We start from the raw sequence: 24,146 nt of genomic DNA, 5'->3' as shown, positions 1-24,146 counted from the left end.
CCGAGCACCGTACCGGTTATCCGGCAGCACGAGTCGGTTCGGATCCGTGTTATGCCATACCGGGCCTGTACCGACATAGTAGAAGAGGCAGAGGAGAGAGAGAAAACGAAAGAGGAAAAGAGAGAAGGAGGAGCCCGAGGAAAGCCGACAGAGAGCCAGTGGAGGCCAGAGAGCCGCCAGAAAGCCGCAGAAGAAGGGCTCCACTCCGGTCTCCTATTTTGTTCGAAAAAAATTAGGTGAAGTCCGCAATAAGTTTGGCAACTTTCACTTAAAAATTTTAATAATAAAATGAGCCCCTCCTGCCCCTGTTCGAACGAAACAAGGGACCGAAGCGAGCCCATCTTCCGCAGCTCCTCCGCGCGGCGGCTCCCCAGCCTCCATCAGTCGGCCTCTGCCTTCCTCTCTCTTCCTTCCTCTCTCTCTCCCTCCCTCCCTCCCCCGCTCTCTCTCTCTCTCTTTTCCTCTTTTTCCTTCATTTTCTTCCCCTCCAACGCCAGTCTCGTTTTTGTCGCCAGAACCATCCCGGTCCTCGATCGGTACGGCTTGAGACGCTCCGAACAGTTCGGGACGGTTCCACCGACCTTGAAAAATATAATGGCGCAGACTATTTGACATTTATATCTCAATGATTTGGATATGAACTCTACTATTCCATCAAAAAATAAAATCCCTACTGAAATGTTTTCTAATTCTACTTGTGCAATGGAGAAGTTCATTTTTCAAGCCTCCTCGTTTCCAAAGATTCAATATATAACTCTGTTATCTCCAAGAGGAAATCATCTAACAAAAACCCCATATGTCCAATTAATACTAAAACATCCCTTGCATTCCCACCATCAGATCAAACCACCATCCTGGGCAATTCTCTTTTATACTCCCTGAGTTAGATAATGTTAGAGAAAAGTTTAGTGAAGAAATTTTGGAGCACAAGCTATGCCCAAGTTTATACAAGCCATCATTCTTTTGCATTCCCTTATGCAATCCACCTGCAACTGTTTTTGCTAAAGAAGCATACTCCACCCATGACTGCTTTCATGGAGCATCATTTCTCTTTCTGTCATTTTCCTCCTTCCGTCACAGAGAAGCTCTGCAACTACGCTCATTCTCGTGCAAATTTCCGACAGCTCCATCCATGACTTCCAGTAATTGAAGAGGGACTACCTCATCTTACTCCTAACAAGACCTAAATATAATCATCTTGATTCGAATATTTTTTAATCCTGCTCCTCTTCTGAGTTGAAATAGTTTGTTTGCCATGTCTCAATTCAGCTGAAAAAAACCCGTTAAAAAGCGCAAAAGCATCATCACCGCTATCAGTGTGATAAGCACCTGTGAGAAATTCTGCATCAACTATTATGCAATTACTCTTTGTTCGGAGAAAGAATGAAAAGAAAAGAGCATGAAATAGGGATTCACATAGAAGAAAATAAAAAGAACAGAAGAATAATGGCAAGCAGCCTCTCCAATCATCAAATTAAATTTTTCTAGAGGGTAAAATAATATTTTCCTATCATTGTAAAGGATCTTAAACAGAGAACTCGAATGATGCATATCACCTTATCATCTAATTCAACTGAAACACAATTATAAGATCATAACAATCTTATCCTCTTGCAGAGAAAAAGGAGGTGATAGCTAAAATCGAGTCTTTTCTGGTATTATATACAAACAGAAGATTAAATCAATTTCTAAAAAGATTTCGCCAGAAAAATAGGGAAACCTCGATTACCCTTTTCGTAAAACCCGAAAAATCCTAAACAAAACCGCACCTGGTTTGATCTTTTAGCAACCCAAGAGCACTAATCTCCTCAATTTATTCCACCAAAATATAAATCCTTAGTTCATTGATACACTGCTAAGAGAAAGAGCGTTCTTCCTCGGGAACGGCTCAGAGCTCGAGTCCCCTAGGATTTCTGCGGCTGTTCTCGGAGGCGAGCGGACCTCAGAGTGAAGGGTAGGAATAGGAATCCTCCATTTCGAGTCCATCGAGCTCTACGAAAGAGGCAGAAGCGGACGATGGAGGAGGCCAAGGGGTTGGGAGAAGGAGAGATGCGGAGCCGGCGGCGGAACAGCGAGTGGCGCGGACGAACGGAGGTTCGGGAGGCGCGGCGGCGTTTTCTAGAGGGTTCGAACGCGGCGCAAGGAACTGTTTCTAGAAGCGGCAAGTTTAATATCCAATTCAAATTTCAATGCATACGTGATCGACTTTCCACCGCTCCCTCGTGCCATCTCTGTCGCGGAAAGCCCGCAAAAATATGCCGCAGCATCCTTCATAAAATTTTGACTAAATTATAAGAAAATTCAATTATACTTATATTCAACAATATATAAAATTTATGTTCATCTTTCTAAATTAATTTTTAATTTATAATTTAACATAATGCTAGTCGTTAATTTTAAATAGAATTCAAAATTATATTCAAAAATTTCAAAAATAACAAAAATAATCCTATATGGCATGAGAGCTACAGCTATCCAAAATTATATGTTTTATGTTTTACAGAAAAAGACATACGTATCCTTCTTCTTATTTAAAAATAATTTCATTTTTTACGTAAGATAGATAGTTTCACCAATGCTGTTATTTAGGTGTTAATTTAATGAAGTGTAAATATAAATTTGTACAAATTATTGATACAAATATAATAAATATAACATTCATGAAAGTTTTTATAATTTACCATAAAACTGTTAGCAAAACCTATCTCACTGCATTCACGATAAATATTAGACTGTAAACAAATATACTAATGATTAGTCATCTTACCATCACTCAATTCACTCATCCAATGTGAATGCACTGTTGGGGACATTTTTGACATCACCTATCTTTCATGTATTGTGTCAATTCTCGACTACCATGCAGGAGTGGTGATCCAAACAAGGAACAAAAGGGTGATTACATGTAGTAATACATTGTCCAAGTCATTTACCTCTATGAGTTCTTAAATATCAATTTGAGAAGACACTGTAAACAATAACCCATTGATTCACTGCTCAGTTCATCAAATCTAATGCAACAGCTACGGATTAGTGCTACCCACCTAATCATCAGCTTTATACAAGATTGATGATCTGAACTAGCAACAGTATTCTCTAGCATTTTTAATTCAAAAATAGATAACCCATAGCTGCATAGATTTTTCAATCGTTATGCTTGCAAGCCACAGTATCTAAAGAGATGTTTGTTTGCCCAAATATCCCATCCAGCGTGCATACATGGAATATGTAAAAATTTAAACTCTCAAATTAAGTTGGGAATTGATAGAACCATATACACAATGTATGGCTGATAGCAGTTGATGCATGGGAGCTACCAACTTGCTATATTGGCACTCATAGGATAAGATTATGATTGTATGTCCAATGGCACCTTACCAGCCTACACACAACTTATGTTGTGAGATCAGAAAAGTTAGGCAGCAGAACAAAAGGCAGCTCATAGTAGAAGGAATCGCTGCTCAACATATTAAAGCGTACCGACTAAAAACTGAGCTTTCTCGTCGCAAAAATGCTTAATTCAGAGCTTAATGTAATGAGAAGTAAGAAACAAAAGGCACTGTTCATGTGTGCTTAAAAAAATTAGCACAAGTTCATGCATTTATTTCCACAGCTGAAAAAAATTAAGGTGCATTTGGTACTTTGGTATTGACAATAACATTCTTAAAAGTCATATTCTTTTGGAACATTTTATTTACTATGATTACTCACTTAAGGTTCCTAATTAAAAAAGAGGTGTTTTTTCTAAGTTTTAAATTAGCCCACCCATAAAACTAACAATAAATAAAATGCCACAGATTGGCCGGGTGCAAAAACCATCACGTCGCATCTAACTGGTTCCACTGGCGCCATAACAGCCAAATGAGTGCCTGGGACTGATTCACTCGTCTGACTAGAAAACAACATAGAAAAGCAAATCAGCAACTTAGATTGGTGGATTCTACCATCTCTTATAGACCAAAATCACTTACCAGCATAATATCCCTCACCCTGACAAAGCTCTCAATTGATGGGGTGGTACTGATCTGAAACTCGCTTTGGGGGCAGCTTCCGAAGGATGAATAGTACTAGAGCTGATGGAAGAATCTCGACCGACTGAAAACATAGACCGCCATTAGAATGAGTCGTATGATTATTGTGTTTGTGGAAAGTTGAAGTAAAATGACAAAGAGGACACTGATTTACCATGTAATAGATTAAATTCAGAATTGGATGATCGAGGACGTCAAGGTCGGCATCCTTGTCAAATGCAGAAAGGGAAACCTGGGACCAACTCAAAAACTTATTCAGGTAGAAATCATAATCTAGGTGAACAATAATATCAGTGGCTGTAGATGCTATGCCTGTCAAGTATGGTTACACCATATTGGCTGCAAGATGGAAGTAAGCATCTGGCAGCCATAAGATAATCCTCTATGAAGAACTAATGAGAACTCTTACAACATAGATTCCTTAGGACCAAGCATTTTCAGCTGATTCTGAAAAAAAAGTATGAAGGGGTGAAATTAGAAACTGGAGATCTTACCACAAAGCACCGTACCAAAAAACATGTGCAGCATATGGTAGTCACAAAACCAACCTGCCAAAAGAATGACCTTCATAAGTTATTATTGTAATTAACCAAACAACTGAATACCATGCTGAAGAACATATCTTCATATTAACAGCTAAACCACAAATCAGGTTTTCTGACATTCTTCGATCTTTCTGATCCATATTAACTAGTTCTCAGTTTGTTTAATCACTAATCATAATTTGAATTTCAAAAATTGTACTAGCATGATGCTGAGCTCTAGATAAAGAGAAGGCTGACCTCTATAGCAAGGCTCTCACAACAAAACCAGATGTAGTGATGAATACGAACCTGATGAATTAGGGGTATCAATAGCCTGAGGAGTGAGGTTAAGTTTTCTGCTGAATGATTAGAATCTCCAGGCTGGACCCAGAGAAAGTCCATATATGTTTGACCCACACCCAACCCCTCTTTTATTTTATATTATTTTTGGCTATGCTGGACCAAACTCAAACCAGGCCTTGCTCTGAATTCTTCAAAGCTTAAGCATAAAAAATGTGTTAAAGTCACGCAAGCTTCAAATATAGAAACCAGGACCATGGACCTGATAGCTGATTCTGAATCTTCTGTCATGTGGTTGTGTCAAACTACAGTCATGTGGTTTGCATTTCCCTAGACTAAGTCACTAGGATAGGAAAATGTGGCAAGAAGGATGCTTTTCATGCCATGATACGAGAATTCTAATTTCTCGAGGTCACTACAAGTAGATTGGTGGTTATGTAAGTGCGATCCATAAGTTCTGAGATTTTAGTAGTTAAAACTCTTGGTTTTCACTCACTTTGTTGAGTTCACTACAAGGAGTATATCGGTGGCTATGTAAGTAGGATACATAAGTTCTAGGATTTTAAGAGTTAAAACCCTTGGTTTTCACTCACTTTGTTGAGTTCCACGACATACAGCTTGAGTTGCATGCAAACAAACAGACTCAAAGCTTTAACTCTGTCCCACTCTCAAATCCCTCCAACTCCAAACAAGTTGCTCATGGGAAACACAAGCAAGCACAGGACCTCCCTCTTCTATCAACTGTTAGTCCTTTTGCCTCCTTGACTCCATTGTTCACACAGATTGGATGTCAAATTTCCAAAGGCCAAAGCCCGAACTCCTTGCTGAAGTTTACTCACAAGGCTTAAACTTCAGAGAAGCATAGCAGTTCCTTATTCAAAAAATAAATAAATAAATTATCTATTCTTATTTCCTGACTGCCAGTTGCATGCTGCCTTTTTTCTAAGTCCTCTTTATTTCTTCTTTTCTGATAATTATTCTGAGTTCAAAACTCCCAGAGTTTTAATATGTGGATGGGCAAATAAGGATATTGGTACACTTCCGACTGCCCTTCAAAAATTAGAAAATAGGGTTATTTATGTTTTTGCCTTCTCTATCAATTTCATACTCCTTTTATACTATATTACAGATGCTTTAGTTACCTTTTTTTGGAATATTAGTTTACAAGCTTGTTGACCAGGTTTGTGGTGTAACTCATTTCAAATATTATAGTATTTAATTTTGTGAAAAGGATCTGACTTTATTTAGTAAAGGTTAAGTTTTCTATCTTTATCTATATGAGTGGTTGGAACCAACGTGAACCATGCATTTACCTTTTTTAAAATCATTTTTTATAACATCTGGTAATCTAAGACGAGACAAATATGAGAAAGTCTTAATTGTTCACTCCCACCACCTCCCCCCCTTCTCGACAACAACAAAAAAAGATAGAAATCCTACCTCCACCCTAATCCAGTTTCACCACGCAGTGCCCTCCAATAATCCCACCTCTTAATCCAACTCTCTCAACATAAAAATCTCATTGAATATATTCTAGTTTGTTATCAGAATTTTGAAGAGACGACTAATACCAATAATCAAAATCTATTGAACCGGTACTAAGGCTCGTACCGGTAAGCAACTGGTTCAGTATAATAAGGGTCCATACCGTACCATGCTGGGATGTACTGAAATAGGGCGAGAGAGAGGGGGGGAGGGAGAAGGAGAGAAAGGAAAAGGGAGAAAGAGGGAGGGAGAGGGAGGAAGAAAGAGAGAGAGAGGGTGAGAGACAACGAGAGAGAAAATCCTAACCCTAACCCTAATCCTAGGAGAACCGAAGGTGGGAAGAGAAGAAGGAAAGAGAGAGGGATGGGGAGGGGGGAGGGGGAAAGAGAGAGAGGCATACCTGGATTTGTCTATGATCGAGGGCATCAAAGTCGATATTGATGTTGATCGAGGGGAGCACCAGTGTCACCATCATGGGTGGAGCTTTCGATCAGGTATTGTGGAGCTTCAAAGCTCTGACCATGACAAAACTAGATGGAGGAGAGGGGGGGAGCGACAGAGGATGAAGGAAGGAAGTGGAGAGAGAGAGAGAGATGTCGTCAAAGTCTTCGAAGGGGCGATACAGAGGAGGGGGGCTCGGGGTTATTTAAGGGACTAAACCATCCCAACCATACGAACCATCCCGGTTCTTGACTGTCTGATTTGGGATGGTTCGGCTAACCCTGCTAACAATAGGCCATACGTAGTTCTACCAAAAAAAGAAGGGAAAAAGCACTAAAGACCCAAAATTCCTTCTAAAATTTAAAACTAAGTCGGTTCTTTGGCCATATACCCTTGACATCCTTTACCATATCGGTTCCTAACAATTCTTAAGATAGGATGACCTCCCATGTCATATCAATTAGATACTAAACTTCATACACATATTTATTCTAAACAAACACGGTTACATCAATGTAAAAATTAATTAAGGCTAAAATAGGGCATCTGTATGTGGGAGCCAACAATTCACTCTCTATGGGAGACGACAATAAGTGTCAGATCATAAACGCATTTCAATGTTATTTAGTAACTTGCACTGAGGAAAGTATCTTCTTTTTGAGAGACTATGAAAGGATACCCATTCCAAAGCTACAGCATATCTCTGTTTACAACCTGTATTTTCTGGTACAAGGTATACACCATGTATTAGTATCCTTATCTGTAACTGAATCCAGGGCAAATTCTGAATAATAACCACACACGTGCATGTATCCATATCCAAGACATGCATAAACTAAAACATATTACATAAACATACAAAAGATGTCAACTACAGCCAAGTGCATATGACGATTGACATGGTCAGATTACCTATTGGCATATGCTATTTGCAGTGGTTGCACCTCTTTAATTTAGTCCTAACATATCCCTAGTGTAACATCAGACATGATTAACTTCTTACCTTGAAGCCACTAAGCCCGACACAAGGAACTAGTCTCACAAAAACTACAAATAATACACTTTGTTTTTCCTATTTTATTATAATAATATGAGCACCGCATGCCTTAAAAATCATAAGAGAATCAGCAAAAGTTGAATGAGAAGATGGTAACACATCCATACTTAATAAAGATAAAATTTCTTACAAGGGACTAAAATGATGAGTTCCTCAAATCTATGGACCACCAATACAAATACCTCTGATAAAATTCTCACCGCGTGCACAAGGGCAGAGCCTAGAGATAATCTGTTATGCTTTTACTTTTACTTTTGATAGACAGGAAAGTGCCCATGTGCATAATAATGCCAAAAGAAAAAAAGGAACAAATAAGGTAATTATACAGATTGACACTACCTCATTCAGCTTTTTTTGGCGGCCCTTAGATTCAATCGGGAAGCGTCTCAGCATAAAAAACAACCTTCAACCAGATAGTCTAAATGAGTCAATAGCTAGAAAGATCAGGTCAAAACGTCAATCTTGGATAGTTTAAAAGATTAATATATAAGAAACAATACCTCCCACCGTATATCAAGAATCCCAAAGCAGCAGAGAATGAAACAACTGCAACAAAAGTGTTGTAGTAAACCATACAATCGTCTCAGTACATTCGCGATTACTTAAAAAATAAAAAAATAAATAAACAAATAATCAAGATAGCCCCTTATCTTTGTGTATTTTGTGAAGGCATTTAATCAGAAATGAGTAATCCAATAAACCAAATTAACTAAATAATAATGAATCAAAGAAAGGCAAAGAAAAAAAACTAAAGATTTAACTGAAAAGTCATATCAAACTAGATATGCTGTTATTTATCATTACTTGCCAAAAAGACTTTAGCAGCTTCAATCGCAGCAGGTTTAGGACTTATTTTGACATATACCCAGATGCAAATCTGGAAGAAAAAAAAAGGTAGGTTAATTCAAGCCTGTATGCTTCAGCACTATTTTGAACATTCCCATTTACCTGTATGATGTATACAGCCCCATTGATTATCATATATGTAGGTCTTAGCTTATCAGTTGGAAGGCTCCTAGCCTGAACGCAAATACAAAATGATCAGAAATAGCTCTTGCATCAATTCTAAATAGGAAATATCATGTCAAACATAAGATAAAAGTACCTGATGATATATCTCTGCCCAAAATAACACTAGTAGAGTGTAGGTTGAGAAGAATAGAAGACCAGGAAGATCTAGAAGCGCCATTTCAAGAGCCTGAACCAATAAGATATTTTGTTGCATATTAAGTTTCAGAGGGAAGTGAATGGAATTGAAAATTGACTAGTAAATATAACAAGAAGATATTGAATAGCTCAAGTGACTTTATGTCTAGTTGAGAGGTATGTGCATGAATCTAGTTTCTTGTCTCATTCTGAGAGTAAAAGTGGACCAAGTCACTGTTCCATGAAATGACCAAAAAGGAAACAACCAAACATATTGCTGACTTCTTTCACCTCTGACAAGATCGGTTGATCATCTGCTTTTTTGAACAAGCAATCATATGCATGGTCAAGTGTTGCAATGTTATATAACGCATGTGACTAAGATAGTACACTGAGCTTCATGAATAGATCTCATTTATGAAATTTGTAATGTAAAAATCTATGCACAAAATCAGACAAAAAGTGACGTGATACAAACTCATGATACAATGGAGTGCTACATCTATTTTCTGATGATAACATATTTAAGACTGCATAGCAATTATCTACTCACAGCAAAATATGACATCATAATCACAAAGTTAAATTAAATCACAAATTAGAATCTTATTTATTAATGTATTCATCGTGGATCTGCAAACTATCTGAAATTGGTACCTTACCGAACTAATTTATCTCTTCAATTATGACATGTGGCACCAAAGATACAGTCATATACCTGGAAAACACTAGGTCAATATTGGAAAAAGAATCCTCATGAAATTAAGACAAATTGGACTTTTTAGCACCATGGTCTTTGCAATCGATGTCACATGGGTTTCATGATTTTAGATATCAAAGGTTTGTCCCACTCATCTGCTTTAGCTTTCCGACATGCTACTTATTTTCTTCTCCTGCATTCTTCATGATGGTTATAAACTAGATCTCATTTGTTGAAGATCTGATGCTATTGTAACGCAACAAACAGCACAGAAGAGGCTCAGCATCAAAAAGGAATGGAGGTGGCATGAGAGTTCCTGCAGCTCATGACACCCTAGTTTTCTTTTCCCCCGAGATTATTTAACTGAAACTGGAGATCGCTGATAAGTCCCCTCCTTCCATAGGTTCTGAGATGAGTAAGATGTGGCCCAAAACACTGCATTTGCTTCCTGTTCCTGTGGACATTGTTTAGCTTTAGAACTTACTTCATCTGTCTCAGCATCTTCCAGAAAGACACAAACATCCATAATCCATTATAATAGTGATCTCTGGAAATTATCAACACAAGTAACAAAGTAGTCACCACTACACTGAAAGTTTCCATATACTTGGTGTCCTAGTTCCATAATTTTCACTAAAGCTCAGCACATTGTCATCTGGACTGTCATATTAATTACCATCATCAGCAGCAGCAGAAATATAGAAATAAGACGGATGCCAATGCCATCAACAGACCCACATTCAGGCTCCTTCATTTTCCCCCACAAGATGACCTTTTCCACCAAAATCTTAGCTACAAGGAAGCCAAACAGAAAAGACATCGCTTGGAAACAATTACTTTCAATAATCTTTACCTGTTTTGGAATAGTGTACAGCAAACTTTCCTTAAATTACATATTTTATGGGACTTCTACATCCTCAAGATCATCCTTTGCATCAAAAGATGAGCCCAAACAGAAGTAACATAGTAAAGATTGGACCATATATGGGCCTCCTCAACTTCTCCAGCAAAGATTCAAGATTTGGTCACTGATTCAAGGAACTTAAAGGAAAAATAATAATGCTCAATTTCTTCACAAGCAGGATGCACATATATCCCAGGTCCTCCTATCAATATCTACTGTTTTGTTATTTTTAATTAATCTAGCAAGGCTTTGTCATCAGCTAATCCAGCCTAAACCATGTGCTGCCCTAGAGTCATTCATAAAGATACATTACAAATTATGAATGAATAAACACTTTATATGAATCGATTAATAAAATAACACATGAGAACACATTAAGAATAAGGAAGAGATTTCGTGGCCCTTTAATAAAAGGAAAAAGAATAAGATTCCCATTTACTGTGACAAGGAAAAATGAAACCATATACAAACATTGCAGTTATAAATATAGTTTTTGGCCAGAAAATTCTTGTCGATGAGACTAAACTAAGGAGCAGTATGATTAAATTTTATGTGAAACATTCCAGACAGCCTGTGACTTATTCAAACAGTAGAAGTGTGATAGGCTCAACCCAGAAGAGGAAGCACTTACTTTTGGTTTGAGAAGAAATACACTGTGGTAGAAGCCAAAAAGAATTGCACGCACTGCATTCATACAGCAATACTTAGTATGCAGAAGAAAATTGAGATCAGGGAAACATATTTAAAAGCATCCAAACTTGTTCTTACATCCATTCACAACAAAATTCATTAGGTGAAAAAGCTTTTGTGTTGTCCATCCATATTCTGGTACCCTAAGCTGAATGCGGATGAGTTGCACCTGGCAGAAAGGATGTCCAGAATATCAATCATAATGGTAGAATCAGTACTTTAAATTGTAAATGAACCACTTATTTTTGTCACATATAGAAGTGTGTTGAGATATGTACTCCAGAATATTACCATCAAATAGAAAAGAGAATAGAGCAGCTACATTGGTACTTTTTACATGAGTTATTTTACAGTCACTCGAGTCAAGAATAGCTGAAGTCACCAAATAACAAGGATTTTAATGGAAACAACCTATCAGTCTCTAATTGCGTGATGCATTCATCATGATCAAACTAGAAGCTCATAACTATAATGTCACTTAAAACATCTCTGATAGTGCTATACTCACCAAAGATTTCCATCAATAACTTATCTGTGGTAGAGAGCATACTCAAGTCAATAAAATAGATTTCAGATTTCTTGCCCACTATATGCCCTTATTTTTCCTGCTGATGAGATGCATGTCTCTATATGAAGTTTATTCCTAACTATCACAATTACTCTTTGGCCTATGGATGAACTTTTCTAAGGCTACCTTGATTTATCTTGGAGAAAGGATGGCCATGGCAGTGAAATAGCTAAAATTCTTAACTGTAAAGACGGGTTCTCATTGGATATAAACTCCTGGCATGTATCCCAGAGGGCCTATAAAAGACCTGCCCTATCTAGTGTCGAAATCATCCCAAAAGTTCCTATTCGAGCACTGGTACAAGCTTAAAGAGCAAGAAAGTAAAGGCCCCCAAAATGACAGCCTTATCCCAAAAACAAACAGAAAAAATATCCCATTTCATCCGATGGAATAGAGAGAAGAGTTTGCCTTTTACTCCTAGGGAAGTTTCCTTCACTGGAGATGACGACCATTGAGGAATCCAACGAAAGACAACATCCATTGGGATGTTGAAGAATTGAGCGACATACCTTTCGAGACGCACTGGGATACATATAAATTTATATTCTTCCGTTGATAGGCCCATGCCCTTCAGTATAACCGCTCCTCAATCACCATATATAGTCGCTCCTGCGGGTTTAATTTTCCCGGATGAGGCAAAAGCGTCAGTTACCTTACAAACATATGTGATCAAGGCGCACCCTTACAACCACCTAACCCCAGAGCGCGTCTTTAGTTGCACCCGAAAAGCCAAGTGCGGATAATTGCCCATCCCCAAAAAAGAGTAATTCCTGCCCTGAGCATTTTCTTTTGTTTATGATTTTTCTGTTTTAGGAATAATTCATTCATTCTCGAGGAATTAAAGGAAAAATACTTACTCTTAGACTGGATCACTTGTCAACTATGTTTCCAGAGGCCAATAAAAACATAATTGATTCAAATTAGAGAGAGTGGAGTCTCAACAGTGTCCAAATGGGTTAACAACTGAGTAATCAGGGGGTGTTTCTTGCACCTACTATCTAGCTAGTTTCTCAGATTCATAGTTTTCTTGCATGTTTAGTTAGAATAATTCATACCATTATGGATCTTGCATCATTCTTTCAGTCAAGGGTTTTGACTGGGGAAGGAGAAATGATTCCTAATCTAGCTTTCACTTAAATAGTTTACTGCATAGTTCGTATTTCTCCTCATCTCTCTTTTATAGTTGCTGACAGAGCAGAGACACTTAGGCTAGGCATATCCTTGATTTAAGTGAAGAACCCACTTACAAGCATATCTCTTAGAGAGCTAGTATCTTATTGGCTACGACAGGCAGGTGGTAGCAGTGTTCTCGTGCTTCAATAGGATCAAATACAAAAAATCAAGTTTTACATCAGCAACATCCTCCACCAGTGACTGGAGTGTTGCACAATCCAGGTCCCACACCAATATCTTCATATGGAGGACTAGAAACCTTCAATTGTGTGGCGAGAAGACCATCAGGTTGGAAACGTAGGTTACTCTCCATCATGGGAGAGGCTTGCTCTCATTAAATTTTTGCTTTTGAGCTCACTTTTGTATCATCCCTTTTCTTGGCCCCAGCAGGGTGATCCGAAGGAACAGTAAGATCATAAGGCCTTTCAATTGGTCTAGGAACGATTTTATTAGGTTCAGAAAGAGAAGTAAAAAATCAAATAAGCCAGGTGATCTAGGTATTAAAAACCTATAGTGAAAAAAAAATGTTTCAATAGTCGGAAGGTGTTACTTTGGATTCCTTGTTATTAAGCGCCTCAAAACATCCAAAATGTCCAATTTCGCTTACCCACTCCAGAGTAATCCCGAATTTTATAAACTAAAACAGAGAGAGAAAAAAATAAGAAGAGGAAGAAGAGAAGAAGAAACCTCCTTCCGGATCAAAACTCAATTTTGGGCAATAAAACTTGAATATGATCAAAAGGCGATAGCTGGAAAGGTCCAAGTTTGATCATCCACAGTCAGTAAAAGAGAGAGAGTGGACTAAAAGAAACCTTCTTCTTGAAGAAAAACAACATTCTCGGAAAAAAAAACTTGAATCTGATCAAAAGGCGCCACCGTTAATCCAAAAAGGTCGCTGGAAAAGGTCCAACTTCGATTACCCACAGACAGTAAAACGGAGACAAAACAGACCAAAAGAAGCTTCCTTTAGGATCGAAAACTGCATTTTGGGCAACAAAATTTGAATGTCAACAAAAGGCGCCTCGATTCCTCATACTGGTGGCTGGAAAAGGTCCAACTTCGACTACCCACAGTCAGTAGAACAGGGAGAAAAGACCAAAAGACGTCTCCTTTTCTATCATAGACTACGTTTTGGGCTAACAAATTTGAATCCCAACACAAGGCGCCTCGATTCACCCAGCAAGATTAGCCAAGAACCTCCCTTCCCCTCACGTCAACAACTACATCCACCCAAACCAACACAAACAAAGAGCGAAATGGAGAGGAAGAAAAGGGGAGAAAGGCGTGTTACCAGAGCGACAAGGGAGACGAGGGAATAGGCAGCACAGAGGGCGTAGAAGATGCCGCGCTGCCACTCCTCCGAGCCGTCGATCTCGTCCCACCACGCGATCCCGTTCCTCCGCCCCATCCCCTCCACGCTGTAGTACTCCACCGCCCTCAGCGCCGGCATCGAGCTCGCTCCAAGCTTCACCTCTTCTCCTCCGGAGATCCGAGAAAGACAAGAGGCAACCACAGAGAGAGAGAGAGAGAGAGAGAGAGAGAGCCATGTGGGGGCAAAAGAGAGCGACACCGAGGCGCAGGAGAGTGGACGTGGCGAGAGCTGCGGCTTGACGGGCGTTGCTTCATCCGCCAGCGCATTGGATGGACGCGTCCCTTGGGGGTGTCGTTGGGGACTTGCTTGCGTTGCTTTGCGGTCGGGTTGGGAGGATCTCGAGGACGTTGGTTGGAAGCCATCACATGGCTTCGGCCGGCTTGTAGCGAGTTATGGATTCGTAGCAGATTATGTCGTGGGGCCCGCTGTACAACAGATGATCTCCATTATAGTCGTTAACCACATGATTATATTCCTACAATGTTAAAAAGGAACAAAAAAAAGGCTAGCGGCTTATTCCATCCAAATACTCTTAATTAGGTGGGGCCAACTCTAAACATCAGCAAGCAATTAGACCAAACTTCAGCAAATGCCCTTCCATCGAAATGCCCGACGACCAAAGGATTAGCCGTAGCACTGTGGCAGAAAGCTTGCTGATGCTTAGAGTTGGCCCCACCTAATTAATTTGTACACTCCTATGGTGTTTATATACTCTTAAGCCCTTCCATCGAAATGCCCGAGTTCTTAGATAGAATTTAGCACTTAATTTTATTGCATTGTGATTCTTATTTAATAGCAAACAATAGGTATATCATGTCTGCATGCCAGTTAGAGACTTGGCGAAGCGGTGGGCATTCATAATGTTTGTTTCATGAATCTATTGGACTGCCATATATGGATGTAGACGTAGAATTGCAATGTTAGTAGTCTTTATGGACATTAGCTCCGAAAGAGAGAAGCTATAACTACATTCCACTATTCATCTGGTCATAATCGCACTATGCTTGCAAAGAACATGAGAATCATCCTTCTGAGGAATGGAAGAGAGTTGGTTTGTATCGGGTTTGTGCTTCGAAGAAAGCTATAACTTATTATCAGTTCTTCCTTCCGAGTTGAGACCAATTATTCAGACATATAGAGATAAACTAATGAGTTCGGATATTAATGAACTCTATAGAAGAATTATCTATCGGAACAATACTTTTATCGATCTATTAGCAACAAGTAGATCTACGCCAGAAGAATTAATAATGTGTCAAGAGAAATTGGTATAAGAAGCCGTGGATATACTTCTTGATAATTGGATCCGGAGGCAACCAATAAGGGATGGTCATAATAAATTTTACAAGTCATTTTCAGTTTTTTCAGATGTAATTAAAGGCAAAGAAGGAAGATTTCGTGAGACTCTGCTTGGTAAACGGGTTGATTATTCAGGACGTTTCGTCATTGTTGTGGGTCCTTCTCTTTTATTACATCAATGTGGATTACCTCGAGAAATAGCAATATAGCTTTTCCAAACATTTTTAATTCATGATCTAATTAGACAATATGTTGCTTCTAAGCTTAGGGAGGTGGATCTAAATGGGGGGAGCGGTGCTTGTTTCCATGGATTTGATAAGAAGAAACTGAAAGAGAAAAGCAAGAAGATGGGACAGGAAAAATGGAGCTGTTTCTCATTTAGAACTCCAAAATTAAGATAATCAGAAACTAATCTTGAATACTATTAGAAAATCTTGATTGCTTAAAAGTTCTAAGTTTAAAGTCCTTGAACTTCACTGTTTAAAATCTTTTCACAGAATGTGACATGAGAAATTCATTTAAAGTTTCTAAATTGTACATTAAATTATTTTTTTCCTTAGATTACAAATAGTTGATAGACTCAGCCTAAATTTACATTGATTGTTTTATGATCCCTAAGATAATGTTTCATATGTAGTTTGTGGGACTTCTTATGGATTAACAAAAAATCCTGATAGCTCCCTAGAAGTACATCGAATTGTTTGCAAATCCTTAAAATAGACACTTTTGCATAAAAGTTGGCAGGTCATCATGGTTTCATATGGATTAACAAGAGATTATTCACAGATATGTACAATTATTTTGAATTATTTCCAGTTTCTAAAAACACAATTCATGTAAGTTTCCTAGCTGTTGACTTCATAGTGTTTATGGCTCAGTAAATAATTATTATACGTAGGCCCCTAAAGTGATGCTGACTATTTTGCAGCAGTTGCATGGATTGGTGAAAAAATATGCTTACATCCCTAAAATGATGTTAAACCTATTTTGCAGTCTCAATCTGCCAAACAATTCATGATGTGGACCAGAGGGACCGAAAATTTTTCTTTTTCTAAGGGAAGAGAGACACCCACTCATTATTTAATTACTCAAGCCTAAGTACTTGGGACGCATCATCCGTGATTCAATCCTAAAACTTCTAGTTGATAAAAAGAGGGGTGCGGTAATTTGAAGAAATTCTAGTTCATGAGAGGATCCAAACTTAAAACCAAGATTTGGTGGACCACCTTTCTAACTTTTGTTTACTATTTGGACTCAAATAATTAACAAAAGTAATCATGCTAACTACTTCAAGCACCATCATCAGACCCCCTTTCTAACTTTTGTTTATTATTTGGACTGAAAGAATTAACAAAAGTGTTGCTGAAATTTGGACCCGGGGGCGACCACTGGGCTAAAGAGCCGGAGCTCCGGCGAGAATCGGCGGGCTACGGGTGGCGGCGGTCCGTCGGCGGGCGGCATCCTCCGGGAGACCTGCAAGAAACCAGTGGCCGGGATTTCCGGCGCCGGCCCTCCGATGCTTAAGTCAGAGGAGAAATATGTGAAGAAGCAATATGTCCAGAGTTTCAGTGTCCCGCCCCCTTTATGGTAGAGAGGTTCCCCTTTTATAGTGGGGTGCTGGGTTACCTGTGATGCGACGGGACCAGGCTGCCGTATGGCTGAGCACGTCGCATGAATTAGCACACGATCATGTGAATTAATGCCTTGCCATAGAGGATGAGGTCGGGGTCAGGGAGTTGTCGCGGCTGACTAAACGCGGCCGAGCTGACTTACCGTGGAGGATTGGAGATCCGCATACAGCGGGAGCCATGCGCATTAATTGTTGAGTAAGCCGGAGGTCTGCAGAGACCATGCGCATTAATTGTTGAGTAAGCTGGAGGTCTGCAGAGACCATGCGCATTAATTGTTAAGTAAGCTGGAGGTCTGCAGAGACCATGCGCATTAATTGTTGCGTAAGCCGCCCAAGGTGTGGTTCCGAACTGGGCCGTAGGAGGATGTGATAGTAGCGGGCAGTTGGTGAGGTCTGACTTCTAGGGATCGGATGCCTTCCGAGATCGGGCGCTTTCTAGGTCGGGCGTTCCGAGGTTGAGAGTCCAGGGTGGGGCGCCTGGTAGGGCGTCAGGTGGTCCAAGGTCGGGCGCCAGGTCGGTCGTCCGAGGTCGGGCGCTAGGCTGGTCGTCCGAGGTCGGTTGTCCGAGCTCGGGCGACCAAGTCGGTCTCCCGAGGTCAGTCGTTCGGATTAGGGCGCTTCCGATCACGTGCTAGCGACGCGCCCACGTACTTGGGGGGACTTGTATTTACCCCAACACTACCCCCGACTTCCGAGTTCGGGCTGCTTGCGAGCTCGGACGTGGGAAGTAGTTTGCTTTTATTGCGGTGATGGGGCCAGGGAGACTTAAATTATGTCGGCGCTCCGCGCGCTTCGGGGTGTTTTTAATGGGGAAAAGGAGGCGATGCCCTGGCGTCCTTCGAGGCCTTTTCGTGTAGCGGGCTCATGATGAGGCTCCGAGATTCGATGGGACGGCGCCTTGGTCTCGTATCCAAGGCGTCCGTCCAGAATAAATGCACCACTTCGGTTCTCGGGGCTGATACGTGGCGCAATCCGGACGGGAGGCGGGCTTCAGCTTCGCCGATCTGAGCCGTTGGGAGGGTCTATATAAATCCTCGACTTCGCCCTAGAAAGGTCTCGCTTGTTTGGTACCGCCGTTGTCCTTCCTCTTTTCTTCTCTCCCGACTGCGACTGAGCCTTCCCGGCAATGTTCAGGGGCGATTTCCGGCGATACCCTGGGACGGTCTCCGGCGGCCTTACAGTAGGTTGTTCTCCCACATTGGCTCTGAAGCCCCTTTTCTTTCTTTTCTTTAAATACCTGCTTTCTTCTCTTACTTCGTCTTCATTTCTTGTTGTTTCCTTCGCCCCCCTTTTTCCCCTCGAGATGGGTCTTGGTCCTGGTGAGGTTGGGTCTACTTTGACCGAGGAGGAACTGGAGTTGGTCCGTTCCCGATTTTTCTTCCGACCCGGGTTTCGTCTCGAACTCGCAGGGTCGGAAGATCGGGTAACAAGACCTCCGCCAGGTCGGGTCGAGGTGTATGTCGATGCACTCTGGGCCGGCCTGCGGTTCCCCCTGCATGAGTTTGTAAATGATTTGCTGGTGGAGTACCAGCTCGCCCCGGCACAGCTCACTCCGAACTCGTGGAGGACCATTGTCGGGTTCGCGTCCCTCTGCCTTGCGCATGGGATCCCGACCTCAGTGAGTGTATTCCGCCGGTGTTTTATGTTAAAAACGAACCCGGCGGATGTAGAGTGGTTATATTTGCCTGGAGGAGCGGCCTGTCGCTCTTCCGAGGTGCCCCTTCCTCTATTCATGAGTGGAAGGTGAAATTTTTCTTTCTTTCTTCCGAGCTCTCGTGGGGGTTCGATCCGAGGTGGGGGCGTCCGGGCTGAAGGCCCTGAACAGGCTTAGTGGTCTTTCGGTGGAGGAGCAGAGGGTCTTTGACGCTCTGCGGAGTCTCGAGAGGGACATCCTTCTGACCGAGGAAGCTCTGGTGCACGTCGGCCTGAGCTCGGCGCGCCCCGAGGGTAAGGGCAGTTGTACTGCTCCTTCATTTTTCAGTTCTCGCCCCATCTGTTTCTTTCCTTTGCTTTATTGACATTAGTCCGATACTTAACAAAAATTTTTCTTTCTTTGTTTCAGATATTCCTCACATGCCGACCAGCAACGCGTCCCTCTTCGCCCGACTAAAAAGGAGGTCGGACGAAGCCAGCGGGGCTGTACCCAAGCCCCGCAAGAAGGCCAGGCTGGCTGCCACTTCTGCCCCTGCCGAGGCGAGGGGCTCAGGGGCTGGGGCCCCGGGGTCTTCCCGGGGCAGAGATCCAGTTCTCGAGCATGCGAGCTCGGGCTCCGGGGCGTCGGGCTCAGCTTCTTTGACCCACCCTGCTCTCACTCCCCAGCGGGCGAGCCGGCCAGTCATCCATCTGCGGCGCTCGGGACCTGAGCCGAGCAGGGGCCCCGGGGTTCCGGGCTCGTCCTGCCTCGTTACCTTGGGCTTGGGCGGGGCGAGTTCCTCAGGGGCCGGAGGGCGCTCTGAAGGGGGATCAGATGAGCCAGAGTCCCCGATCCCGGAGGGCAGCTCGGCCTTCCGGGATGGCGATGTCGCGCGGACTGTATTTCGCCGCGTGATGCTCCCAGCTGACCGGGCCGAGTTCGGAGCTCTTGGCCTCGAAGAGATTGTCGACCAGACGTATTGTAACACTGCTCGGGTAAGATGCCTTCTTATCTTGGTCTTATTCGTCGGTATTTCCTTCATTCTTACTCATTGCTATTTTTCCTGCAGCATATTCATGAAGTAGATACTCTGGTATTCATTGCCTCGAAATGCCAGAACGAGTCTCGGCGGTTCCAAAAACAATTGGAGTCAGCCGAGAAGAGGCTGGCTGAGGCGGAGGCCGCGCTGGCGGAAGCTGTAGCGCGGAGGGAGGCCACAGAGGCGGGTCGGCAGGCCATCGTCGACGAACTCAAAGAGGAGAGGGTTGCACACTCCTTGACGAGATCAGCACTGCGCACCTCCGAGGCGCGCTTGGCCGAGGCCCGTTCTAAAGCCGCCGGCCACAAGTATGAGGGCGGGGTTTTCCGCCTTAGGATCGAGCACCTTGAGGCCCGAGAGAAAAGGGCACACGAGCGAGCTGAGAATGCCGTGGAGCTCTTCAAGGAGTCGGAAGAGTTCCGCGACATGTTGGAGGAGGAGACCGTGGACGGATTCCTCCGGGGTTTCGAGAATTTCCGGAGGCAGATGGCTCGGTACTGCCCCCAGCTCGACCTTTCGGGGATTCGTCCGAGGATAGGCCTAAGTGATGAGACCGAGGTCGAGGTCCCCGCAATCATTGCGGCCGAGGAGGAGCTCGCCGAGATCGAGGCCGGTATGGCCGGTCAGGCGACATCGGAGGCTCCTCCCGAGGAAGTCGCCTGGTAGGGCGTCAGGTGGTCCGAGGTCGGGCGCCTGGTCGGTCGTCCGAGGTCGGGCGCTAGGCCGGTCGTCCGAGCTCGGGCGACCAGGTCGGTCGCCCGAGGTCAGTCGTCTGGATTAGGGCGCTTCTGATCACGTGCTAGCGACGCGCCCACGTACTTGGGTGGACTTGTATTTTTCCCAACAAAAAGTAATAGAGCTTATTGGTTCAAACTATCACCAACTAATCTTTTTAATCGATTGATATGAAAAATTAATATTATTTTTTATTTATATAAATAATAAAAATTAAGAGTTTTTACAACTAGCTTCTAAATTTTTTATATATTTATAATAATATACAGTCTTTTTTATACATGTGTAAAAAATTTTGCAAAGCTTTTTGTTTGCATAGTTGATTTGCTAGTTTTTGTTGACTAAATTTTGGTTATGGTAAACCAAGAGTAGTAGAATGAAAAAGTATCTTTGGCTTAACAATAAATGAGACTCGGGAGTTAATCTTGTTGCTTTCGGCCTCTTCTCGTTCAAGCTGGGCCACATGTAGCATAATTTTGGAGATGCACAGGTTAAGGAATCGGTCAAATATGAGGGCTTAGAGCAAAAATATTCAGAAGACATGAAATTAATAATGCTAGGAGAATATAAGTCTAATGTTTTTGTTATCATCTAATTAATCTAAGGGATAATAAGTTACACAATTTTAGAGATTAAGATATAAATACCAAAAAGACAAGAATTAATATATAAATATAAATGATATCAAAATACAAAAATTAAATGCAAGGATAAATTCCATTATATAACAATCATTATTATTTTTATGCTAAAAAAACACCTTGCACTTTGCATGAATTAGCAAATACCCCCTCACATGTCTAACTGTCGTATAATCAGCCTCACATTTTTTTGATTGTTGCAAAGTTGCCCATCCTCCTCTCAATTAGGTAATGCCACTTGTCAACTAACGTAGAGGTAACGTAGTGGTGTAGATCTGTCATTATTATCAACCCATCAATAAAACCCATCCTGAAATCTTAACCCTAACCTTATCCCCTCTGTCAACCCTTACGCTCAGCCCCCCTCCCCAAAACGGTTGCATAGCCGCCGCCGCTTCTACTTCCATCTTCCCAACCCTCGTTCGTAGTCGAAATTGGTCAGAAATCAGAAGCACTACGGAAAGAACAACTCACAAACAACAAATCAGAAATTCTATGGAAAATGAAGGCACAAATTCCATAGTTAATGTTGCAGTGACAAATCCTTCCACAGTCCACTAGTGGATCAATTGATCCTTCAGAATGATACAATCTTCAAGATAAATAAAAAAATAGAGGAAACATGGTTTCAGATGAAAGGGAAGTTCGTCATAACTCAATTGTAATGAAGCCATAACAAAGTAATTATTTTGGGCCAATACACCACGAAAATTATAGGCAATCCATTTCCATTCAATAAAGTAGCAGGTTTACAAAACATTGATTCCCTCTAGCAGTCTTAATTGCTAATGGAAGCCCACCACATTTTTCCATAATTTCCACCCTAACTTCATTTAACTTGAAATGTAGATCTTAGGTTCTTAGGTTCAGGCTCATGTCTCCAATACTCATGTCTCTTAGGTTCTTCAAACATATTTCTTATGATCTCTTGCTTTGTGAAATTTTAAGAAATAAATATCCATATTCTCTTCTCAAATTTGTCTTTTACCTTATTATAGCAAAACACTTTCTATGCAGTGGTACTTATCCCCAAACCACCCATGCTAAATATTCTAATAGCCTTCAGATGATCATCCACTTCAAATAAGATGGCTTTTGAAACTAATGATTCCTTGAAAATAAGTCGGTTTATAGGAACTATATCTTTTGTAGGGAGGATAGGGGTGGCAGCCGCAGCCGAGAGGACAAGGTGGTGAGGTAGGTTGGAGGTTAGGGTGGAGAGAAGGGATGGTGTTAAGGTTAGAATTTGGGGGTGGATTTTTCTAATGAATAAGGATGATGATAGAGCTACATCATATAAACCTTTCACGTCAGTTGTTAAGTAGGTATTTTCAGCAAACTACCAGTTGATAAGATATTCCATTGAGTTTTGACCTTACATAAAAGGAGAATGGGCTATGTTGCAGTAATATGAAAAATGTAGAATTCACACGACAGCAATTAGATTTTTTTTTTTTTTTTTTTTTGCTTAAACGGGCATTTCATACATCACGGGTACGAATACACCCTAAAGAGTCAGAATACAAAATGTCCCGAAGTGCTCCGGGCATCTCTCTCTCCCCAGCCCATAGGGTGCCTCCAGAGTGGCTCGCAACAAACGCGGCCACCCAATCGGCCGCCCCATTGGCCTCACGATATACATGCATAGCCTGTAGCGTAACACCCTCTCTCACCATCATCCAAATGTCACGAAGCAGAGGATGGGCATCTCCGTGACCAACCGGGCCCCTACGAATCCAGCTAATCACCGTAGCCGAGTCGCCCTCCAGAAGAACCGAACTCGCTCGAAGTACACGCCGCACATAGGACAAGCCCATCCAGGCCGCTCGCAACTCTGCCCCTGGGACCGAAGTATCAAAAATCTGGCTGCCACCACATCCGACGTCGGGCCCCTAACAACAAAACCGGCCCCTCCCCTCCTACCACCGTCCAAGACAGAGCCATCAAAATTGACCTTGAGGAAACTCGGGGGTGGGGGCTCCCAGGTAAAGAATACCCTATGTGGAGCTGCCGAAGCACTGTGGGATCCCCAGATGTCCCGAGCTATCAAAGGTCTATGAGCTGGCTCTGCCTGGATCATCTCTGTCGCCTGAGAACAGGCCCGCTCCATCACGAACCGTAGGGACAGCCGACGCTCACCAAACACCCGGGCATTCCTGGCTAACCATATCTGATACGCTGTGCAGGACGCCCTAATAGCCAATCCCCGCATCCGAGCAGAACCGGCCCAAAGCCGAACCTCCTCCAAATAAACCTCCCTACTCCTCCAGGTATCCTCCGGGATCCCAGTCAGGCTCCAAACACCTCTCGCCCATACGCAGTGGAATAGAACATGATCCACCGACTCATCCACCCTACAGTCCAGGCATGAGGGGGAAAGGCCCATACCGCGTCTACACAGCTCTGTGCATGTCGGCAATCGCGCCCAGGCCACCTTCCAGAGGAAGAGAGCAATCCTCTGGTGTAGCCCAAACCTCCACACCCAGCCACAGTCTAGCCCCGGCTGTGTACCTGGCTGAACAATCCGGGCAACATCACCGACCCCAATACTCGCTCTACTGGTGGTGCTCCAGACTCTGACATCTGGACCTCCAGACCCCGGAAGGGGAATCGACCAAACCCGCTCTACTAGATGCTCTCCAAACAGCTCGCCCAGCCTGTCGCTATCCCACTCGGCCCCTCCTGGTCGGAGCAGATCGGAAACTCGGAGACCCTCCCCCGCCTCAGTGCTGAGAGTCGTCGGCCATAGTCTCAAGGGAAGTGCATCCACCCATGGGT

The 24,146-nt window shown here is 42.4% G+C and overlaps 1 protein-coding gene across 2 annotated transcripts; it reads right to left on the bottom strand.

Moving 5' to 3' along the window:
* Window positions 1–3,568: 3,568 nt before the first annotated feature.
* LOC103716107 (tobamovirus multiplication protein 1-like) lies at window positions 3,569–14,711 on the bottom strand. Of its 2 annotated transcripts, none has more exons than XM_008803976.6 (12): window positions 14,311–14,711; window positions 11,357–11,447; window positions 11,220–11,272; window positions 8,944–9,036; window positions 8,787–8,858; window positions 8,643–8,715; window positions 8,339–8,384; window positions 8,178–8,241; window positions 4,526–4,579; window positions 4,186–4,263; window positions 3,972–4,095; window positions 3,569–3,888 (listed from the first exon to the last, which is right to left on the bottom strand). In XM_008803976.6, exons 1-11 carry the CDS (start codon window positions 14,467–14,469, stop codon window positions 4,003–4,005), a joined length of 876 nt encoding a protein of 291 aa, XP_008802198.3. In that variant the 5' UTR covers window positions 14,470–14,711; the 3' UTR covers window positions 3,569–3,888; window positions 3,972–4,002. The 2 variants fall into 2 exon arrangements, with proteins under 2 accessions (XP_008802198.3, XP_008802197.3); XM_008803975.6 differs by having other exon boundaries at window positions 3,569–3,892; window positions 14,311–14,710.
* Between the last annotated feature and the right edge of the window lie 9,435 nt (window positions 14,712–24,146).

The sequence above is a fragment of the Phoenix dactylifera genome, chromosome 7, assembly GCF_051530095.1.
Source record: "Phoenix dactylifera cultivar Ajwa chromosome 7, Ajwa_hap1_PhDact_Kaust_v1.1, whole genome shotgun sequence".
NCBI lineage: Eukaryota > Viridiplantae > Streptophyta > Magnoliopsida > Arecales > Arecaceae > Phoenix > Phoenix dactylifera.
This window is presented reverse-complemented; position numbering and strand designations above follow the sequence as displayed.